The sequence below is a fragment of the Capricornis sumatraensis genome, chromosome 5 (genome assembly GCF_032405125.1).
Source record: "Capricornis sumatraensis isolate serow.1 chromosome 5, serow.2, whole genome shotgun sequence".
Taxonomy (NCBI): domain Eukaryota; kingdom Metazoa; phylum Chordata; class Mammalia; order Artiodactyla; family Bovidae; genus Capricornis; species Capricornis sumatraensis.
This window is the reverse complement of record NC_091073.1, coordinates 56316847-56341244: the sequence shown is the minus strand read 5'-3', so window position 1 is coordinate 56341244 and position 24398 is coordinate 56316847. Positions and strand designations below refer to the sequence as shown.

The window sequence follows — 24398 nt, the reverse complement described above, 5'->3', positions numbered from 1 at the left end:
GCTGGGAGGGATTGGGGGCAGGAGGAGAAGGGGACGACAGAGGATGAGATGGCTGGATGTGAGTCTGAGTGAACTCCGGGAGTTGGTGATGGAGAGGGAGGCCTGGCATGCTGCGATTCATGGGGTCGCAAAGAGTCAGACACGACTGAGCGACTGAACTGAACTGATTGCCTTCTGCCCAAGCTTATTGTTTGAGAAGGTGTTTGGTTTTCTATTGCTGTGTAACAGATTATCACAAAGTTAGCATCTAAAATAACAATACAAGTTCATTATCGCAGTTTCCATGGATCAGGAGTCCAGGTACCTGTTAGCTGGCTCCTCTCTTCAAGGGTTCCCCCTGGCTAAGCTCACGATGATGTCTGGGGCAGCACTCTCACCCGAAACCTAAGGTCATCTTCCAAGCTCATGTGGTTGGCAGGATTCAGTTCCTTGTGAACTGAATTGAGGAATGAAGTAATTTATTATCCAAGCCAGAGTACTTTGAGTGGCTTTGAGGAGATAACCCACGTCCAAGCGCAAAGGAGAAGCCCTAGAAAGACAGTAGGAGTGGCAAAATGGCATTTAGACTCAAACCCCAAACCCACTAGAGATGCTCAGAGGGCTCAAACAAACCTTGTGTGCACCAGGACCCAGAGACCCCGCAGAGACTGAAACAACCGTGTTTGAGCATCTCCTGTGGTGGTACAGGTCAGCAGTGGACTGCTCCAGGGGCAGGGGCTCTGGGGCAGCAGACCTGGGTACGGCATAAGCCCTCTTGGAGGAGGTCGCCATTAACCCCACCATAGAGCCGCCAGAACTTACACAGGACTAGGGAAACAGACTCTTGAAGGTCACAACAAAACCTTATGCACACCAGGACCCGTGAGAAAGGAGCAGTGACCCCACAAGAGACTGAGCCAGGCTTGCCCGTGAGTGTCCAGAGTCTCCACTGGAGGTGTGGGTTGGCGGTGGCCAGCTGCAGGGTTGGGGGCACTGAGTGTAGCAGTGCGTGCATGGGAACTTTTGAAGGAGGTCACCATTAACTTCATTACCTCCACCATAGATTGGCCCCTGGGTAAATAATAGAACATCAACTTCTGTTTTATTGACTATACCAAAGCCTTTGTGTGGATCACAACAAACTGTGGAAAATTCTGAAAGAGACGGGAATAGCAGACCACCTGACCTGCCTCCTGAAAAATCTGTATGCAGGTCAGGAAGCAACAGGCAGAATTGGACATGGAACAACAGACTGGTTCCAAATAGGAAAAGGAGTATGTCCAGGCTGTATATTGTCACCCTGCTTATTTAACTTCTATGCAGAGTACATCATGAGAAACCTGAGCTGGATGAAGCACAAGCTGGAATCAAGATTGCCGGGAGAAATATCAATAACCTCAGATATGCAGATGATACCACCCTTATGGCAGAAAGCGAAGAAAAACTAAAGAGCCTCTTGATGAAAGTGAAAGAGGAGAGTGAAAAAGTTGGCTTAAAGCTCAACATTCAGAAAACGAAGATCATGGCATCTGGTCCCATCACTTCATGGCAAACAGACAGGGAACAATGGAAACAGTGACAGACTTGAGTTTTTGGGCTCCAAAATCACTGCAGATGGTGAGTGCAGCCATGAAATTAAAAGATGCTTGCTCCGTGGAAGAAAAGCTATGACCCACCTAGACAGTATATTAAAAAGCAGGGACATTACTTTGCCAACAAACGTCAGTCTAGTGAAAGCTATGGTTTTTCCAGTAGTCATGCATGGATGTGAAAGTTGGACTATAAAGAAAGCTGAGCACTGAGGAATTGATGCTTTTGAACTGTGGTGTTGGAGAAGACTCTTGAGAGTCCCTTGGACTGCAAGGAGATCCAACCAGTCCATCCTAAAGGAAATCAGTCCTCAATGTTCATTGGAAGGACTGATGCTAAAGCTGAAACTCCAATACTTTGGCCACCTGATGTTAGAACTGACTCATTGGAAAAGACCCTGACACTGGGAAAGATTGAAGGCAGAAGGAGCATGGGACGACAGAGGATGAGACTGTTGGATAGCATCACCAACTCACTGGACATGAGTTTGAATGAACTCTGGGAGTTGGTTAATGACAGGGAGGCCTGGCATGCTGCAGTCCATGGGATCACAAAGAGTTGGACACAACTGAGCAGCTGAACTGAACAGAGTACTTTGAGAAAGGGAAGCTTCAATAATTATATTGATAACAGATGTAAACAGGTACTATTCTAGGCAAACTGCTATATTTGAGCGTTGAAAGCGATGCAGCCTTAAGTTGTAGCCAGGAAGGACAATGAAGAACATTCTTGAGAAGAATGGGCAAGGACATCTTCCCAAAGAGCAAAATCAGGGCCTTCCCATTGACTAACCTAGGAACAAATTCTACAGCCAGCATAGGGTTGAAATTCCCACAGAGTGGTATGTGATACACAGTGACAATAAGTGATTGCCATTTTGTTCCATATTTGAATTGTGATTATTCAGTTCTGGTACATCCATTTTTACAGTGGGAGTGTTTGGGCAGATAACATCTTTATGGTTTGCTGGACAGTGAGGAGATACATTTGTTTCTGATAAGGAGAACTGTAGACCCAGATGTCTTGGACTTTTACCTCACTGCAGTAATGGGATGGTTATTTGGGGAGTCTCCCTTGGGGAGTGATGAATATACTACTCTGTGGTAAAAAGTGTGTGTTTGCATAGGTTGAAGGGATAATCTGTGGCAGAAAAAGCTAGTTGTTCCCTAATCATTTTAGTGGCTCAGCTGCTCTTGCAAGAGAAAGACTACTTTTCTCAGCTTTCCTAGAGCTGTGTGCCTAAATGCTGGCTACCTGGAAAAACAAGTGTTAATTTTTGTAGGGTAACTTTGGGGAACTTGCCTAGCGGTCTGAACCTATGTGCTCCCTCCTTGTTTCCCTCTTCCTGTTGCCTGAAACTTCACTGCTTCCATTTTGGGCCATCAGGTTCAAAATGGATCCAGGCATACATGGACCCGATTTGCTTGAAAGGGAAAACACTTTGGATTTTGTGAGCTTAACGTTTGAGTGGGATGTTAGGGAAATTTTCACCAGGAGTAGTTATGCTCATAGTTCCACAGGGAAACCAGTAGGTGTCACTGTTCTCATTTCAGGCAAAGGAAAGCTACTGACAGAGAAATTAGGCCACCATGTGCTTGGACCACGTGGAGCCAGGGACTTGTCATGACTTGGCTGTTACTCAGCGGAAGGACACTGCTTGTTCTAGGAAAGAAATATTTCAGTTAGCATCTGAGGCAAGGGCACTTATGATGTGGAAATGTTTAGCAATAAATTAGAGTTTTGCCCACTAATTCTTCAAGGCAGAGTGCAGCCTTTCCTACTGTTCTGAAAGTCAAGGAGTGCTTTGAAAATGAAGGAAACTAAGATACTTTTCTCAGAAACGTGCATGTGTGTCTGCACATGCATACTTCTTTCTCTCTCTCTTGGCTCACTTTCAGCATGCGTATACACTTCATACTATACAACTTAAGGGAGTTCATAGTCCTGGTAATCTAGTCCTGATCTGAGTACCATTCCAACATATTTTATAGGAAAAATATTTTGTAAAACTCCACTGTTGGAGTGAAATTATTATTGGAGGGGATTCAATTATTTTTAATGTATTTAAATTAAAATTATTTTAAATCATCACTCATTCATTTAACAAAATTTTCTTCAACTCCTCCTAGTGCCCAACACTGTTTAGGTTTTTGCCAGTGTGGCAGTCAGTTAAACAGCGAAGTCCTTACTACCGGAGAGATGGGCACTAAGCAAGTAAATAAGAAAATGCCAGTTAGTGATAAGCATGTAAAGAAAACAAAATGTATCTTAGTAAGTTCACTTCTGCTCCCAGTATCATCACCCTCATACAAACCATCTGGCCTGTGGAAGCAGTCTATGGGGTTTTGCTTCTTTTATTGATCTTCTTCACTATTGTGGCAAATACTTCTGGGTACTTACTCAGTTGCCTTTCTCTTTCCCCTTTTCCCTTCTCCTGTCCCTCTATACCCTCTTTTCTTTCTTCCTTCCTCCGTTCTTTCCTTATTTTTTCCCTCTCCCTCCCCCCCGCCTCTTTTTTTTTTTTTTTAATTAATAGACCTCAGAGTATGTTGAGGGTGGCAATATGCCTTGTTAACATATGTATTTGCCTAGCTTCCTTTGCAGTCAAGGATGGACAAGTGATGAGAGGTGAACAGAAGTAGCTGGATAGGGCTTCAAAAATGTTCTTTAAAGGAAATAGCTCTTCTGATTCCCTCTCTTTGGCCTTTTGCCCTCTGCCCTTCTCCCTGAAATGTGGACCCGTTTCCTGGAGATGCTGCCGCTGTCTTGCAGTGATGGGAATAAAAGCTACACTCTGTACTGGAAACACAGCAGACCTGCAGAAGGACCAGGACTTTGATGACTTCCTGGAGCAGCTTCATGAGCCCTAGACTCTGAACTTCGTGCTGTGTGAGAAAAAGAATCCCCCTGTTTGGCTAAACCACTTTGCTAGATTGTCTGTTATATCAGCTGAACAGTCTTAATGGGAAAAGCCTAAATCCCTAGCTCCTAGAGTGGGACCACTATAGAGGGTTCTCAGTAGTCATTTGTAGAATGAATGAGTCAAATGCACGTGCAGCACTAAAACCTCATGCAGTGGAGAGCTGTAAGGTAGGAACGGGATGATGCCAGTCTGAAGGCCCCTTCATATCCTTGTGGACAGCTCTCCTGAGGCCACCATCAGCACAGTGTGGACACTGCCCCAGGACACACAGTAGGGGGCACTGTCCAGATCACCCCACATGAACATAAATCAGCTTTTCATGATTATCATATAAATGAACAGACTTCATTTAAAAGCTCTTGCAAAGTTCTTTAAAACCTCACAGATCTCCAAGAATATTCCAGACTGAGAGCAAAAGTCCAGAAGGACACTGGCCCTGAGATTCAGTCACAAAGAAGAGGTCACATAACCCATGAAATGTGGGTGCCCCTTAGAGCATATTTTATTGGTAGCCATGATCAGTGATCAATGCAAAGAAATAGACGAAACAATAGAATGGAAAAGACTAGAGATCTCTTCAAGAAAATTAGAGATACCAAGGGAACATTTCATGCAAAGATGGGCACAATAAAGGACAGAAATGGTATGGACCTAACAGAAGCAGAAGATATTAAGAAGAGGTGGCAAGAATACACAGAAGAACTATACAAAATATACAGATCTTCATGACCCAGATAATCACAAAGGTGTGATCACTCCCCTAGAGCCAGACATCCTGGAATGCGAAGTCAAGTGGGCCTTAGGAATCATCACTACGAACAAAGCTAGTGGAGGTGATGGAATTCCACTTGAGCTAGTTCAAATCCTAAAAGATGATGCTGTGAAAGTGCTACACTCAATATGCCAGCACATTTGGAAAACTCAGCAGTGGCCACAGGACTGGAAAAGATCAGTTTTCATTCCAATCCCCAAGAAAGGCAATGCCAAAGAATGCTCAAACTACCACACAATTGCACTCATCTCACACACTACCAAAGTAATGCTCAAAATTCTCCAAAGTAGGCTTCAACAGTATGGGAACTGTGAGCTTCCAGATGTTCAAGCTGGATTTAGAAAAGACAGAGGAACCAGAGATCAAATTGCCAACATCCGGATCATGGAAAAAGCAAGAGAGTTCCAGAAAAAACATTTGCTTTATTGACTATGCCAAAGCCTTTGACTGTGTGGATCACAACAAACTGTGGAAAATTCTGAAAGAGATGGGAATAGCAGACCACCTGACCTGCCTCCTGAAAAATCTGTATGCAGGTCAAAAAGCAACAGTTAGAACTGGACATGGAACAGACAGGTTCCAAATTGGGAAAGGAGTGTGTCAAGGCTGTATATTGTCACCTTGCTTATTTAACTTATATGCAGAGTACATCATGAGAAATGCTGGGCTGGATGAAGCACAAGCTGGAAGCAGGATTGCCAGGAGAAATATCAATAACCTTAGAAATGCAGATGACATCACCTTATAGCAGAAACTGAAGAACTAAAGAGCCTCTTGATGAAAGTGAAAGAGGAGAGTGAAAAAGTTGGCTTAAATCTCAACATTCAGAAAAGTAAGGTCAATGCTTCCGTTCCCATCACTTCATGGCAAATAGATAGGGAACAATGAAAACAGTGACAGACTTGAGTTTTTTGGGCTCCAAAATCACTGCAGATGGTGAGTGCAGCCATGAAATTAAAAGATGCTTGCTCCTTGGAAGAAAAGCTATGACCAACCTAGACAGTATATTAAAAAGCATTACTTTCCTGACAAAGGTCAGTCTAGTCAAAGCTATGGTTTTTCCAGTAGTCATGTATGGATGTGAAAATTGGACTATAAAGAAAGCTGAGCACCAAAGAATTGATGCTTTTGAAGTGTGGTGTTGGAGAAGACTCTTGAGAATCCCTTGGACTGCAAGGAGATCCAACCAGTCCATCCTAAAGGAAATCAGTCCTGAATATTCATTGGAAGGACTGATGCTGAAGCTGAAACTCCAATACTTTGGCCACCTGATGCAGAGAACTGACTTATTGGAAAAGACCCCGATGCTGGGAAAGATTGAAGGCGGGAGGAAAAGGGGACAACAGAGGATGAGATGGTTGGATTCACCCACTCAATGGACATGAGTTTGAGCAAGTTCCAGGAGTTGGTGATGGACAGAGAAGGCTGGCATGCTGCTGTCCATGGGATCACAAAGAGTTGGACACGACTGAGCGACTGAACTGAACTGATTGGTAGCCATGAGCATGATTTGCTATCTTCTAGTTTTGTAATTTCAAGAGACAAAAGAAAGAAAAAAAGTATGCCCGTGTATGCCTGCCCTTACTAAATGTCTTCAGTTCAATTCAGTTCAGTCACTCAGTTGTGTCTGACTCTTTGCGAGCCCATGAACCGCAGCACACCAGGCCTCCCTGTCCATGACAAACTTCAGGAGTTCACCCAAACCCATGTCCATTGAGTTGATGATGCCATCCAACTGTCTCATCCTCTGTTGTCCCCTTCTCCTCCTGCCCTCAATCTCTCCCAGCATCAGGGTCTTTTCAAATGAGTCACCTCTTGGCATCAGTGGCCAAAGTATTGGAGTTTCAGCTTCAACATCAGTCCTTCCAATGAACACCCAGGACTGATCTCCTTTAGGATGGACTGGTTGGATCTCCTTGCAGTCCAAGGGACTCTCAAGAGTCTTCTCCAACACCACAGTTCAGAAGCATCAATTCTTCAGTGCTCAGCTTTCTTTATAGCCCAACTCTCACATCCATATATGACCACTGGAAAAACCATAGCCTTGACTAGACAGACTTTTGTTGGCAAAGTAATATCTCTGCTTTTTAATATACTATCTAGGTTGGTCATAACTTTCCTTCTAAGGAGTAAGCGTTTAAATGTCTTAGCAACTTGGAATTTCGAAGTCAGCACAGTTTAGTGCACAGGATAAAACTATATTCTTCTTTCAGTCATAGGTACCTGACAATTAGCACCGTCTATTTATTCACTCATAAAGCCCTATTCACCTGCAGTAAAACATAAAGCTATTTTTGAATTCTATATATAGGCCTACAAGTGTACAATTTATTTTTATTTGATACTCTTTAAAAGCAATTCTTTCCACCTCCTCAGGGTACCTATAAATATTTGCAAGAAACAGTACTTAAGTCACTCAGCAAGGTAAATCATTACCTTATGGAATTAAGCAAAAGAAAATTATTAAGGTATATCGAAAGAGATTATTGTCTCTTTCCTCCCACTCCTACAGGATGTAAGTTCCAGGATGCAAGCTCCAGAAGGACAGAGATCTTTGTTTTGTTCACCAATGTAGCCCACGCACCTACAACATTGACCAGCATTCAATGATCCCTTCATGATGAATGAACAAGCAAACTGGACTGAAGGCAGCATAACAGCATACTGTGGAGACAATAGTCTATAGGGGACTGTTGTTTGAAATGCAATAGACTATTTCATCCACCGAACTGAATATATCCTATGATAACTTACAAAATATGCAGAATCATTCCTGGAAACATTTTCACAAAACTGCACTTATTGTATAGCTCAGTTTCACACCATACTTATCCCTTTGCTGAATTGCCCCTGTATTTCTACCTATATCCCCTTTCTACAAGTCCACCCAAACCTTCAGGCCTGATCCAAAGGCTATTCCCTCCTAAAAAGCCTGCAAACTAATCTCTCTCCTTTTTTGAATTCTTATAGCATTTGATTTGTACTTGTCTTAAAGATTCATCCTATTATAGTTATTTTGGGAAGATTTTAATGAACTATGACTCTATTTACCATCAGACCTGAAGCGACAACAACAAAGGGACAAAACATGTGAAACAACAATTTTCAAGATCTAAGAACTCAAGGCAATAATGGACAGTGATCCCTCAATGGTTGAGAAACAAATGACCAGTCTGTGAGAAAGTTCCAAGGTCTCAGTGCATGGAAAGGAGACCGGTACAGAGCCTAGCAGACCTCCTGAATTGAGGTGACACTGCTGAGAGTTTGGGGAGAGCAGGATAGCTAAATGTCACAGGGAAGAGTGCTAGCTAGGAAAGAACTACACAAAAAGAAAACCCTGGAGATCTGCAGAGGGGTCCCTGCAAAATATTTCGTCGAGTACTGTTCAATGCACGTGTGGGGAGCGGAGCACCCTAAACTAAGCATTAGAGAAACCAGTTCCCAGTGCTGACATGAGGCTAGGATACTGCCTATTCCCCTCAGCCAAACTGGAGGACCTCATAATTTACAGAACATTGGCTAGACTACTCTCCAGAGTCCTTCTTCAGTACTGGGAAATAACTAGCTCTGAACTAAGCACAGCCCTGGTCCCATTGCACAAATGTTAGAATCAAGACCCTAAAGGGTCAGGTTGTTTTTAAATAGCTTAACTGTATCCCAGAACAAACCTTAAGAACACAGTAAAAATAAGTTCACAATGTCTGGCATCCAGTGAAAACTTATGAGGCATGCAAAGAAGCAGGAAAAATGACCCCTAATGAGGATTAAAATAAAAACATAAGATATTTAGAAGTGTTTAGAAATTCTCAAATTTTATACATACACACTTTTTTTAGCAACTTAATAATATCACGAAGAGAGTTACCATATTCAAGAAAGGCAAAATAGTTTTTGAAGGCAGAAGTTCTCTTAAAAGGAAAACTGAAAGGAAATATCAGGATTAATGGAATGAAAATGATTAAACAGTAAATAGTATTACATCATATTTCTCTGTTACTTTGAAATGCTCTATGATTACTAATGACTTGAGCTTTTTAAAGAACCAATGTGAAAAAAAAATCTAAATTGGCATTTTGTTCAGTTCAGTTCAATTCAGTTCATTTCAGTCGCTCAGTCGTGTCCGACTCTTTGCGACCCCATGAATCGCAGCATGCCAGGCCTACCTGTCCATCACCAACTCCCGGAGTTCACTCAGACTCATGTTCATCGAGTCGGTGATGCCATCCAGCCATCTAATCCTCTGTCGTCCCCTTCTCCTCCTGTCTCCAACCCCTCCCAGCATCAAAGTCTTTTCCAGTGAGTCAACTCTTCTCATGAGGTGGCCAAAGTACTGGAGTTTCAGCTTTAGTATCATTCCTTCCAAAGAACACCCAGGACTGATCTCCTTCAGAATGGACTGGTTGGATCTCCTTGCAGTCCAAGGGACTCTCAAGAGTCTTCTCCAACACCACAGTTCAAAAGCATCAATTCTTCGGTGCTCAGCTGGTTAGAATAACCTAATTTCTTTTGTAGCTATAACATGAAACCAAGGATAATAGCTCTTTTTATTCATCTTTTTTTTAAACTGAAGTATAGTTGTTTTACAATGTTGTATTAATTTCTGCTATATAGCAGAGTGATCAGTTTTTTATACATATATATACACACACATATGTGTGTATAAACATTATTTTTAATATTCTTTTCTATTATGGTTTATTGTAGGATATTGAATATACTTTCCTGTGCTATAGAGTAGCATCTTGTTGTTTAAATAGTTCTTTATTGTAAACAGATTTCACATCTCCAGACTGTTGTTCACCACTCCAAAAGGGAGAACAAGAGTCTGCAGGGTGAATGTAATGGAGGTTGGATGGTGGCTGCCCCCGCCTCCCGCCAAAAGATATGTCCACATTAAATTCCCAGAACCTGTGGGTATTAATTTATTTGGAAAAATAGTCTTTGCAGATATAATTAAGATAAAGATCTCGAACTACGGAGATCACCTTGGGTTAACTGAGTAACACATAAGCGTATAGGACAAAGGCAAAGGGGATTTAGCACAGACAAAACAAGACGAGAAGAAGATAATGAAAAGATGGAGACAGAGATGGGGTTATGCTGCCACAATACAACGAGAGCTAATGGGAGCTGGAAAAGGCAAGAAAGGATTCTCCACTAGAGCCTTCGGAAAGAGCAGAGCCCTACTGACGCCTGATTTCAGGCTTCTGGCCACAAGAACTGTGAGAGGGCAATTCTGTGTTGGTTTAAACTCACAAAGTTTGTGGTCATTTGTTGCAGCAGCCTCAGAAAATTAATACACGTAGGGTGTAGTTTAACCAGTAAAACTTGTTTCTTTGGAAGGTTGCTTCTTAGAGGGAGTTTTAATGACTCTTTCCTAGACAGTGAATAAATGCAAACTCTTGAGAGTAAAATGTGATTTCCAAGGGATGAGGTGTCATTTTAATGATACAGAGTTAAGTACTGCCTTCAATGCACAGTGACTTAAGTTTGCAAATTTTGGAATTTATCTAATGGACTGATGGAAAGTGTTGTTCTCTGAGCATTAAATTATTTTCTATTACAGTTTATGAGAAATTTAGGATGGAAACATGTTCCTCTTAACAAGTCCACAGTCGTATTTCCCCAATTTTCCCTGACAATGTCTATTATATAACTTTGAGTAAATAAATGGAAATGAAAATCTAGTTACGATGAAATTTAGGGAACTATCTGACCGGTAATACTCATAATGCCACAGATAAGATTTATTTGAATCACAGGGCAGAACTCATAATGTATGTTGTACAATCATTTTAAACCATGCTATAAAGTTAAAGCTATGGTCATTTAGGATTTCATACAGCAGGATGAGTGGAGTTTTTATGAACTGCTTTTGAAGAGAAACTGGGCAGCACATATCAAGGAACATGTTCTTAACTTTGACAACTGAGTCCACCTCTGCATATCTATCTCAATAAAATAACCCTAAATTAAAAAATAAAAAGTTATAAATGCAGTGATATTCATTCTGGAATTACTCAAAATAGCAAAATATGAGTAAGTTTAATCTTGGAATGGTTTAAAGAATTTTTGTCATATGGAATATTATGCAATCATTAAAAATTTGCTTTTGAAGACTAATAACATGGAGAAATCTTTTAATAATAATATGTAAGAGTAGTCTGCAACAATAAACTTAGAAGCTCATTAGAATAATGTAAGCAGTAGGCATGGAAAAACTAACTGGAGGAAGTATGCTAAAAAGTTTACTAACAGAAGGTGTATAGGGTCATGATTCTTCATTATTTTTGTCTAATTTTCTTAATTTCTGAATGTTACTGTGATTATTCTGGCTCAAGTTGACCAAAGCCAGTTTGAGCATGTGCACTGGATTTTTTTGTTGTTGATATCAATTGCTATGAATAGCCAAATATAAGCCATAGGTCTTCCCCCCTCATTTCCTTATAGCTTCAACATCCTAGCTACCAGGTAGTATCTTAAGATGAAAGTAGGAAGTTAATTTTTCTTTTTTTTAACTGTTGGCCCAAGTGTGAAACCATATCTCTAAACCTACATATTCACGTACTAAATTTCATGTTGCTTCTACTTTATCATGATTCAGATCCCACTATAGCTGCTGAATATCTGGATTTGGAGTTTCATTTAGGAATTCAGGTGTCTTGAGAACTAGACTAAAATGACAATCTCAATTTGCAGAGGAGAGAAGAGACAGTTTCTCAAATTTAAGTGTCTTTCCAGTGTATTTTTATTAAACCTTTGCCTATTGCTGTTATTTGTTTTCCAGTCCTGGTAAATGATAAAGCAGATGAATAAAAAATTAACGAAGAGAAACAGTAAGATAAAGATGTTTTTGGGGTTGACTGCTTGTTTTTTTTTTAATATATGCATGCTCTTAGCTATGACTTTTTTCATTGCAAATGTATAATATACACATATATTTATTTATTCTTACTTTGTATGCTGGAATTAAACTTATCAGCATATAATAAGGTTCCTTAAGGCACTAGACTCCCAAGATATGCTGATGCCTGAAGACATTGGGAAGCATCATTTTATTTTACAGCTTTGATGTCTGGTGTTTTTTAATAGCACTTGGAAGGAAGAGTAACTTTTTCAGTTGACATAAATTTTGTTTACATGTAAATGAATCAGTAGGAGAGCAGATTTTGAGAAAATAAAAGAGAAGAGAATGAAGGCACTAGGCAGCTGAGGAAGAGAGAAGGCCTGCTAGGAGGTGTGGAAAATAAACATCCTTCTACCTCCCAGTTTGCCTGGGGTAGGCCCTGCATCTTAGAAGCTTATGACTAGAAAGAAAACTCAGAGGTCATTTCGCCCAACTGTGACTGAGGGGGTTCCCAGGACATAGGACTTTCAGTTTTAAAACTGGGAAAGTCCCAGCAAACCTTGTGCAACCTCCCACCTTCTGCAAGGATCCCTTCCTACATGACAAACAAAAGCTACCATTGTTCCCACTTTACAGATGAGGCTGCTGTCAGCCAAACATGTGGTGATCTCAGTGATGGGAAGCCAGCTAACTGGTCTATTGGAGGCTTCCTCCTCAAACAGAAGTATTTTCCGAACATTTACATGTCTTGGTGTTTCCTTATAGGAAAATCACACCGCACTTACCTTTTTAAAGTCTAGAAAACCAACTTGAGAAGTCAAAAATCAAATAACCCCTCACTCTTCAGCTCAATATATATAATCATTTCAATTCAATTTAGCATTCAAGGTCTGTGTTAGACTCTGGAGGGTATCTGATAAAAGAAGAAAGACTGATGAATAAGTCTATTAAGAATACTTGGTTAAATGTATCTAAACATGATAGCCCAAGATAAGAGCCTCTGTTGGAATAAAAGTGTAATATGTGTATATGAGAAATCCAAATGCAGATAATTAAATCTAGGTCATATCAAGCTATTTCCTACAGTGTGTCCAATCAGTCACGCTTGACAAATTAATTCAGATTGGTTTAATTATTTGTACATCTTTACCTCAAAGGGTGAATGACAAACTTTGATCAAAGAGAAAAAAATTATACTATAAAAATAATATTATAAAGATAATTTTGAAGGGGAGGAAAAACTCAAGGGAAGCCACAGTTTCAATTATGACCCATATTCATTAACTGTCATTATTAACAAGGAGATAAATCCTGTTATAATTAAATGTGTATAAGGTGCTAAATTTAGCAACTGTGCAATAGCATTGCAACTCAGAATAAAAGGGAAGCCTGGAATAATTTTTCCAAGACAAAGAAGAGAGCTTAGAATTAATATTAGAAATACAATAATTCCTCTGGAGCAGACAAGTGTATTACTTAATACCAGCCTGAAATGTGCTTTTAGATAAAAATAGTCTGAATTTTCTTTTCCCTCTTTTTAGATTAGGTTTCTACACAGGCCAAATACACCAGATGATTGTGAAATTTTCACTTTAATTTGCATGCCTTAGTTTCACATTAGAAATGAGAACAAAATGCAATGTAACTGACAAAGTGTAAGGGAATACCTCTTGGTTAAAGAACAAAATTAATTATCAAAAATTAAAGAAAAAATGCTCTGTGTCAGTAAAAATAAATTTAAGCTAATTCCATGACTATCACATTTTTCTTAATTCTACTAGTAATTCTATAACATTAGTTTAGCCCAATTTCTAGATTTTTCTGAATGCAACAGATTGTTTAACTGAAGAGTCAGTTGCTTTGGAGGTTTATGCATGAACTTGAAATTTGAAGTCAAAATCACAAAATAACATGCCATGCACTTAGCCAGTAAATAGCATATTATTTTTGTACTTCTCTAGAAATTATTTTATATGATGACTGTCACTAGTTCTGGGTATTTTTGAAAACCTGTAACTTTTAGCAAAGAGATGTGTAGATGTGACTCTGGTTCCTGAAATTCTAGCCAGTCAGGGGCTGAAAATATGCAGTTTCAAAATAAAATAATAAAATTTGGATAACCAATGATATTTTACATATAAAAAATTTCAGACAATGGATTTTTATTTTGATTAAAAAGTGTTATTTTTTTTTTAAAAAACCCTCTTGAGTTTGAATATCAAGATTAAAAAGAAAAATACTGCTATCATTTCTGCACTATTTAAAGTGCAACTGAAAAACCAGCCCATCTTATAGTATCTTCCCAAGAATAAAGATATTGAGTAGCATTGTTAAGAATAGAGTATTAAGATAAATAAGAACTAGGAGTGTAATGTACAACATGATAATTATAATTAACACTGCTGTATATTATATAGAAAAGTTGCTAAGAAAATAAATCCTAAGAATTATCATCACACACAATTTTTTTCAATTTAATTTTGTATCTATATGAAATGATGGATGTTCACTAAACTTTATGATAGGCATTTCAAGATGTATGTAAGTCAAATCTTTATGCTATATACCTTAAATTTATATAGCACTTTTATGTCAGTTATATCTCAATTAAAACTGGAATAAAAGTAAAACAGCAAAAATAGTCACAGACTAAATAGAGTAGGTCATGTTACCTCTTATGATTGGTTAGTCTAGGAAACAAAGGATCAGACAACTTCAGAGGATTCCTTAATGTATGTTTCTGTCTTATTTTTCCTGACTATATCTGATCTATATTATCTCTCAGAATTTTTTTTTTTTTTTTTGAATCTCAGTTTTCTTTTTCTGGTCTCCTCTCCTGATTATATTTCAACAGTGTAAAGGAGTAAACTCCAGGAGATGCTGAGGGACAAGGAAGCCTGGGTGCTGCAGTACATGAGACTTGACAACTGAACAACTGCAAAGAAGACTGTATTGATTCTCTACTTCTTTCCAAAGGAATTTTGTTTTCTGTTTCTCTTTGAAAACAGGGAGCCATTCTCCACTGGCTAGAGCAGGTTTTTAAGTTGAAGATAGGAATAGATTGTCTTCAGGTTCTTTATATAAGACTTTGTTCTATTTTATATTCTTGTTATCAGAATTATTCTGTATATCAACAACACTTATCTTATTAAATAGCTTCCCTGATAGCTCACTTGGTAAAGAATCCCCCTGCAATGCAGGAGACCTGGTTCCATTCCTGGGTTGAGAAGATTTGCTGGAGAAAGCATAGTCTACCCATTCCAGTATTCTTGGACTTCCCTTGTGGCTCAGCTGGTAAAGAATCCACCTGCAATATGGGAGACCTGGGTTTGGTCCCTGGGTCAGGAAGATCCCCTGGAAAAGGGAAAGGCTACCCACTCCAGTATTCTGGCCTGGAGAATTCCATGGATTACAGTCTATGGGTCACAAAGGGTCGGACACGATTTAGCGACTTTCACTTTCACTCATTAAAATAAGCTTGATTTTTAGAATAAATCAGGAAGGTTAAGGAATGTCACTGAGAATTGACATGTCTGTAAAAGGTTTTACATCAGTCAGTTCAATTCAGTCGCTCAGTCATGTCCAACTCTTTGCGACCCCATGGACTGCAGCATGCCAGGCTTCCCTGTACATCACCCCTGAAAGATGAACTCCCCAGGTCGATAGGTGCCCAATAAGCTACTGGAGATCAGTGGAGAAATAACTCCTGAAAGAATGAAGAGACGAGCCAAAGCAAAAACAACACCCAGTTGTGGATGTGACTAGTGATGCAAGTAAAGTCCAATGCTGTAAATAGCAATGTTGCATAGGAACCTGGAATGTTAGGTCCGTGAATCAAGGCAAATTGGGAGTGGTCAAACAGGAGGTTTTGCATAGAAACTAATATATCTTTTTTTAAGGAATCAGGGAGCAAAAGTAAATGTGATTGTAATTTATCACATAATATCTAAGTCTAGTCATTGTGAACTTTTCACTGTAAGATAATCATGTGTGTGTATATCAATTTTATGGAAGTGCATCCTTCCTTAAATATGCAGTATTACATCTTGGGGAGAACTGCAGAATTCTTTTTTAACCGTACAAGGATTATTGAAATTTTATCTCTTCAGTACTCTATGAGAAATTATGTTGTCTTAAAAGGTAGAAATGGCAAATTCCCTCTAAATCCGCATATCTGTTCGACTGTCTCTCAAATCTAAACAAAGTTAAATTTGTATTTACTCAGTTCTAGGTAAATAGCTGGGCTTCCCTGGTGGCTCAGACAGTAAAGCATCTGCCTGCAATGTGGGAGACCCGGGTTTAATCCCTGGGTTGGGAAGATCCTCTGGAGAAGGAAATGGCACCCCACTCCAGTACTCTTGCCTGGAAAATTCCATGGACGGAAGAGCCTTGTAGGCTACAGTCCATGGGGTCACAAAGAGTCGGACACGACTGAGCAACTTCACTTTCAGGTAAATAGCTAAGTAAGGATAACCACTTAGGATGATATTCATGAACATAGACTATTGACTAATTCATAAATTCAACCAATGAACATGGTGAGCTTTTTTTATTTTAAACACCTGCCCCCACCCAATCAGAAGTCATTTCTTGCATTTAAACCTCAGATAAACTCTGAAAATCATTTACAAAGATATATTAAACTTATAACAAAGCATAAAATTATGACAGCCAACATGTGCATATATATTTCCAAACACCACCTACAAAACAATACAAGAAGCAACAGAGAAGTAATTTTTTAAAAAAACCTTTTATTTTTTATTGTTATAGCCAATTATCAAACAATCTTGTGATAGATTCCCGTGAACTGGGAAGGGACACAATCATACATACGTTTGTATCCATTCTCCTCCAAAACTCCCCTCCTGTCCAGCAGCCATATATCATTGAGCAGAGTTCCATGTGCTATACAGTAGGAGCTTGTCAGCTATCCAGTTTACACAGAGCAGTGTGTACATGTCCATCCCAAACTCCCCAACTATCCCTTCCCCCAATCCCCCCACCCAACCCCCCAAAACCATAAGTTGATTCTCCATGTCTGTCAGTCGCTGTTTTGTAAGTTCATTTGTATCATTTCTTTTTAGATACCACATATAAGCAATATCATACAATATTTCCCCTTCTAACAGAGAAGTAATTTTAAATTACTCCTTAACTTGGTTTCTTGGTTTCCTTTCCTCGGTTTCTTACTCAATTCAGGTAGTTTAACAAAACATATAAACCAATTTAAAGGAATTTAGTAATATGTTGTTACAGCATAATTACCATAAATGGTCATTTAAATCCTATTATATAATCCACAGGTGGTTACACCTTCAGAAACAAACTTTCAAGGAAGCTCACCATATGGTGGAAGACCAAATCTTAACTCTCATCTCTGAAGTAAATCCAAGTATAGTATTCTTTGTAAGATTTGGAATTTCTTTTGATGTAATTCATTTTTTATTCCTTCATACAATATTCTCTAAATATGAATATTTATTGAGCAGGTACTGTGTGCCAGATACAGCACTATTTGTACTAAGAGGTAAAGAGGTCTAAAATAAAACAACAAATTACTTAACTCTAAAGGCCTCAGCCATGAAATTAAAAGACGCTTACTGCTTGGAAGAAAAGTTATGACCAACATAGATAGTATATTCAAAAGCAGAGACATTACCTTGCCGACTAAGGTCCATCTAGTCAAGGCTATGGTTTTTCCTGTGGTCATGTGTGGATGTGAGAGTCGGACTGTGAAGAAGGCTGAGCGCCGAAGAATTGATGCTTTTGAACTGTGATGTTGGACAAGACTCTTGAGAGTCCCTTGGACTGCAAGGAGATCCAACCAGTCCATTCTGAAGGAGATCAGCCCTGGGATTTCTTTGGAAGGAATGATGTTAAAGCTGAAACTCCAGTACTTTGACCACCTCATGCGAAGAGTTGACTCATTGGAAAAGACTCTGATGCTGGGAGGGATTGGGGGCAGGAGGAGAAGGGGACGACAGAGGATGAGATGGCTGGATGGCATCACGGACTCAATGGACATGAGTCTGAGTGAACTCCGGGAGATGGTGATGGACAGGGAGGCCTGGCGTGCTGCGATTCATGGGGTCGCAAAGAGTCGGGCACGACTGAGCAACTGAACTGAACTGAAAGGCCTCAGTTTGCAAACAGAGAGGAAAGACATCAACTAGTCTTTGTGCTAAGCATTTCTGGGGCACTAAGCATTTGTGCTCGGAGAAGGCAATGGCACCCCACTCCAACACTCTTGCCTGGAAAATCCCATGGACGGAGAAGCCTGGTGGGCCGCAGTCCATGGGGTCGCTAAGAGTCAGACATAACTGAATGACTTCACTTTCACTTCCATGCATTGGAGAAGGAAATGGCAACCCACTCCAGTGTTCTTGCCTGGAGAATCCCAGGGACAGGGGAGCCTGGTGGGCTGCCGTCTATGGGGTCACACAGAGTCGGACACGACTGAAGCAACTTAGCAGCAGAAGCAGCAGCAGCAGCAGCAAACATTTGTGCTAGGCATCTCACGGGGACATATGTAACAGGGGGCTTTGCAGGTGGCTCAGTGGTAAAGAATCCTCTTGCCAAGCAGGAGGTGTGGGTTTGATACCTGTGTGAGGAAGATCCCTTGGAGAAGGAAATGGCAACCCATTCCAGTACTCTTGCCTGAGAAATCCCATGGACAGAGGAGAGGAACCTGGTAGGCTACAGTCCATGGGGTTGCAAAGAGTTGGACACAACTTAGCAACTACAGGACAACAAATGTAACAGATACAAGTATAACCCTTTGTACAGGTGAACAAAGTGACTCAGGGAAAGTTGCTAACTTGTAAAACACACCCTATTATTCGCAGGGCTAGGAGTAAAGCCTGTCATTGCAGGGCTTTAGGCCTGTGATTTTAGAGCCCACCATAAGCTTTGTGGTACTGCAAACTCAGGGAAGAGAGAACTCTAGGGTGGGGAGGGAGCTGGTGTCACACAGGAGGTAATATTTTAAGTGCATCTCTAAATAAGTTGTGGCAAAGAGAGAAGGTTGAGGTGGGAAGGATAGCACAAGTAAGTATGCTCACAAATAAGTATGCTACAGGCAGGTCCCGTGGAGCAGCTCCAAAGAGAATAGCATGTTTTCCAAAATGCTGGTGGTAAGAAGTGTTTAGGGTGAGATATGAGGCTAAACAAGTTGACAAGAGTGCCCTAGAAAAGGCCTTGTGTACTATCTACAGTTTATCCTTTAGGACTGGAGTGGAAGGAGCCTAAGGTTTGTGCTTCAGAGGTAACTCTGTTAAAGAAATGTGGAAGAAGGTGGATTCAGGGGGTGATGAGGGCAGGTGGTGGTGGTTGTTCTGGTGGTGGGGTAACTGGAGTCAAGGAGCCCAACCGACTTGTTCTCTGTGAGAGATGATCAGACTGGAGAAACTAAAAGCTATTGAAGGGGAAGATAGAAAGTGACATATCTGACACACACCTTGAAGCACCGATGCCCCCAGTTGAATGTGAAGAGGAAAGGTGAGGGAGGGGGAGGAGTCTAGATGACGGGACCCTCAGAGTCCCGAATTAGCGAGCTGGGAGGGTGACACCCATCCCCCAATGGAACTTTAGAAGAGTAAGTTGATGGTGAGGAAGTAATTAGTTCACTTTTGGATATGATGAGCTTGGGGTGACTGTGTGCCAGCCCACTGAGAGATGATCAACCAATTAAGGGACATATCTGGGGTGTCACTATTTCATGAACAATCCCACTCAATAGCCATCCTTCACTCTTTATTCTTTCCCTGCCTCTCCTATCAGTAACCAAGTTATGTCAACTCTACCTCCTTGGTATGTAATTGCCACTTACATAAATCTTGGTCATTTGGATTAGTGTGTGCAATGCCAAATAACTGTGAACACCTTAGCATTTCTACAAGGCCCTTCACATTCAGACACTCTCCAGCTTTATCCATTTTGACACTGCTCTGTGAAGAGCCTGCATTCCAGCCATATTGAAGCAGTTGCAGTTCCCAACAGGTCTTGTTCTCAGTCAGTTCTGCATCTAACCATAAAGACACGTCTCCAACTCCAATCCCCAGCTCTGGCTGCACACCAGGGAGAGGCAATGATGAGTAAGACAGACTGACCCTCCAGGAGCGCCTAGCAGTCAGAATACTGGTTCACCTGAGTCATGTTTATGTCCATTCCTTGAGGTTCACTGACAGCAGAAAGCCAGACTCTAGGATATTCACTTAAATTAAATAATCCTATTGCAGGGAATCTGGTGGGTTACTTAATCATCACAAAAAATAGATGTTTCATGCTCTCATGTTGTTTTATTCTACTGAGAATCCAGGGACCATTGTTAGATAAAAATTTGTTTTGTAAATGTGGCAATGCTGCTGCTGCTAAGTCGCTTTAGTCGTGTTCAACTCTGTGCGACCCCACAGACGGCAGCCCACCAGGCTCCCCCGTCCCTGGGATTCTCCAGGCAAGAACACTGGAGTGGGTTGCCATTTCCTTCTCCAATGCATGAAAGTGAAAAGTGAAAGTGAAGTCGCTCAGTCATGTCTGACTCTTAGCGACCCCATGGACTGTAGCCCACCAGGCTCCTCCATCCCTGGGATTTTCCAGGCAAGAGTACTGGAGTGGGGTGCCATTGCCTTCTCCAAAATGCTGCAATAATTATCTATAAAAAGGTACAGGTGTATCATTTTCTCTTATCCTTTCCAGTATCTCACTGCTTTAGTAGATCAAATGTATCAGAGATACCAGTAGCTTGAATTGAGGCTTGGAATTAGTGAAAATGTAAAAGTAGCTCTATTATGTAAGCGATAATATGTAAAATACATGCAAAAAGTTAAAGGAGCTTGTTTTATTATGGAGGAAATGACAAGTAAGCAAAACAAAATTTATAATAAAATATTCTGCTGAATGCTCAGAATTCCAAAAATGTCTTGGCTGTGGATTACCTGCCACTGCATCATTACCATCCAATACATAGAAAGTGAAATTATTTATGGACAGAAAAAGAAGAAAATTTTATTTGGTGAAGACAACATTGTACTCAGTACAGATAAAAGAAAGTTTATAATTATTGTTTAAAGTAGCCAATTCACTGCGATCCAAAAGTCTACAAGCAATAAATGCTGGAGAGGGTGTGGAGAAAAGGGAACCCTCTTACGCTGTTGGTGGGAATGCAAACTAGTACAGCTACTATGGAGAACAGTGTGGAGATTCCTTAAAAAATTGCAAATAGAAATGCCATATGACCCAGCAATCCCACTGCTGGGCATACACACTGAGGAAACCAGGATTGAAAGAGACACGTGTACCCCAATATTCATCGTAGCACTGTTTATAATAGCCAGGACATGGAAGCAACCTAGATGTCCATCAGCAGATGAATGGATAAGAAAGCTGTGGTACATATACACAATGAAGTATTAGCCGTTAAAAAGAATATATTTGAATTAGTTCTAATGAGGTGGATGAAACTGGAGCCTATTCTACAGAGTGAAGAAGGCCGGAGAGAAAAACACCGATACAGTATACTAACACATATATATGGAATTTAGAAAAAAGGTAACGATAAAGAGACAGCAAAAGAGACACAGATGTATTGAACAGTCTTTTGGACTCTGTGGGAGCGGGTGAGGGCAGGATGATTTGGGAGAATGGCATTGAAACATGTAAAATATCATATGTGAAACGAATCGCCAGTCCAGGTTTGATGCATGATACAGGGTGCTTGGGGCTGGTGCACTGGGATGACCCAGAGGGATGGGATGGGGAGGGAGGTGGGAGGGGGGTTCAGGATGGGGAACACATGTACATTCATGGCGGATTCAAGTCAATGTATGGCAAAACCAACACAATATTGTAAAGTAAATGAATTCATTAATTTTAAAAAAAGTAGCCAATTCAGAGTAAGCCAAAATTTCCCAGAGAACTGTTTATATTAAAAACAGGTTGAGAGTTTTTGAACTATCATCGCCCTCCAAACTGGAAGATAAACACTCTTCTTGTGAAGATTTCTTTCAAAACCCCCGGTATGGCTTTAGGGAAGGCAAAACAAAGGTAAATAGCGTGCAACCCAAATCTCGTTTAACAGAATGATTTATTTTCCGGCCTATTAATCGGTGACAGGACTACATCTGTTTTTTTCTGAGTGCTGCGGGTTTATTCATCCCTCTGAATCTAAATTCTGAGAGAAAGGAGCTAGCATTCATCATGCTGCAAATGAATTTTGGCTCCAGCTGAAGGTAAATTGCTCAACCACTTTGTGCCTCAGTTTCCCTTATCTATATAATGGGGATTGTTGAAGGATTAGGTGAGATTGTACAAACATAATAGGAAGCCCTCAACATAAGTCAGTTACCATGAACATGTCAAGGGTTTCCCTCAGTACGCCACTTGGCTTTTCTAAGTATCAGCATAATATAAGTGGCATCAGAACGTGAGGGGCAGGAGCCACGTGATCCTTCCACGAAAGCCACTTGTAGGGGCCTTCAGAGAGTTAGTAATAAGGCTGGGAAAGAAAGGCCAGCGTGCCCGCGGCCCGCGCGCGATTTCCCGCCGCGCCCGAGTCCCGGGCGGCCTCCGGGGGCGCCCGGGCCTCGGCGGCGGCGGCGGCGGCGGCGCGAGCGGCGCCTCCGGGCCGGTGAATCATCCCGGCAGACACCGAGAGCCGCGGCAGCAGAGAGCAGCGCCGAAAAATGGCTGAAGCGGGCACGGGCTTTCTGGAGCAGCTCAAGTCCTGCATAGTTTGGTCTTGGACTTATCTCTGGACCGTATGGTTCTTCATCGTCCTCTTCCTGGTCTACATCCTGCGGGTGCCCTTGAAAATCAACGACAACTTGAGCACAGGTAAGGCCCGGGCGGCCGGGCCCGCGGCGCTCGCCCTTCCCCCGCCCCGGAAAGTTAGTGCAACTCGCGCGGGGCCGCGACTGGCGGGGGTGGCGGGGCGCGCGCTCGGGGACGCGCCGGCGCCCGCGCACCGGACGCCCGCGGCCAGCAGGCGAGGGCTCGGCGCCTCGGGCTGGGGGGCCGGGCGGCGGGGTCGACGGGACGTGCGAGGGCGGCCGGCGGCCTTCCCGGCCCCGCGGCCCAGTGACCCTGCGGAGGAGGCGCCGCGCCGTGAGGCGGCCCGGGCCAGGAGGTTACCGCTCCTCCGCCTGAGGGGCTTGTCGGCGGGCGACTGAGGGGACGGAGGTCGGGAGCGAGGGCGTGCCCGCGGACGCCCCCTCGGCTGTCTGCGCGTGAACGCCGAGCGCTCCTCAGAGGTGGACCGTGTCCGTCCTCACACGCTGTTTGCCGCCAGTGCCGAACACCCGAAGTGTAGTCGGACGAGGCGTCCCTCCCGACACCCGCGCGACTCCGCCGGTCGCGGGCGCCCCCGTGAGGGTGCTACCCATCGGCGAAGCCCCCCCGAAGGCGCCGACCCCGCACCTGGGGCCGGGACTGCCGAGATTTGAGCCCCCCGCCCACCCCGAGTTGCGGGGATAGCGGCGTCACTGTCTTATAGACGGGAGAGAGATTCTCGAAGGTACCATCAGGGCTATAGATGACGTGTCAGGTTACCAGAGGGAATGTCACAGGGACAAAAGGAGAGACAGGAAATCTGGAATTTATGATGATTTTTAATGATCTCAGCCCTTCTCTCTCTCCTTGTCTCCGTTTGCATAACGCTTTGGTAACTAGTCATGTTCAGGATCTTAGATAAGGCTCCACATGCTAAGAAGGGAGCCCCGCAGGTCTTGTATCCACGGTCGTAAGTGCCAAATAGAACAGGATCTTAAACTTGCAACCAGCCAACTGAATCATTAAAAAACAACCACAAAGAAAACACACACCAGCAGTAACACCCCAGAGACAAATCAAGAACACAAAGTATATTTTGCAGGAAGGGCTATAGTTCTTGAAGTCTGGAAATACTTGTGGGAATCGTCAGAAAACTTTTCTTTTTTTAAAGTTGACAGTAATTTGGGTAAGCCTTTCAGTCTTAACTGAATATATATGCATTCTGCTTAGTGTGTGATTTACATAATCAGAGAGTTAGAGTCTGGAAATGCATTTTCCTGTGTGTTGTTAACTACACTAAAATAATTTTTAGAACACGATGTAATGTACACATTTTGTTAGGTACTTGTGCTTTTAAATGGAAATCTTGATATCTTGAACTCATGTTCATATTTATGTTTGTTTTGTAATATCCCTTGGGATGTTATTCCTGGGATGCACCATGGAATCTGCCCCGTAGAATTCTACACCGTAGAATCATCTTGCCAAATTTATAGGAGCTGTTCAGCCCTTGGATTCAG

General features: G+C 41.8%; 1 protein-coding gene across 5 annotated transcripts in view; it reads left to right on the top strand.

Moving 5' to 3' along the window:
* The first annotated feature begins 22788 nt into the window (after positions 1-22788).
* The window catches only part of ST7 (suppression of tumorigenicity 7), a 273873-nt gene continuing 272263 nt past the window's right edge, over positions 22789-24398 (top strand). For all 5 annotated transcript variants that reach the window (XM_068972731.1, XM_068972729.1, XM_068972728.1 and 2 more), the window contains exon 1: positions 22789-22944. In XM_068972731.1, coding sequence (XP_068828832.1) covers positions 22794-22944 — 151 coding nt within the window. In that variant the 5' untranslated portion in view covers positions 22789-22793. The remainder of the gene's footprint in view (positions 22945-24398) is intronic.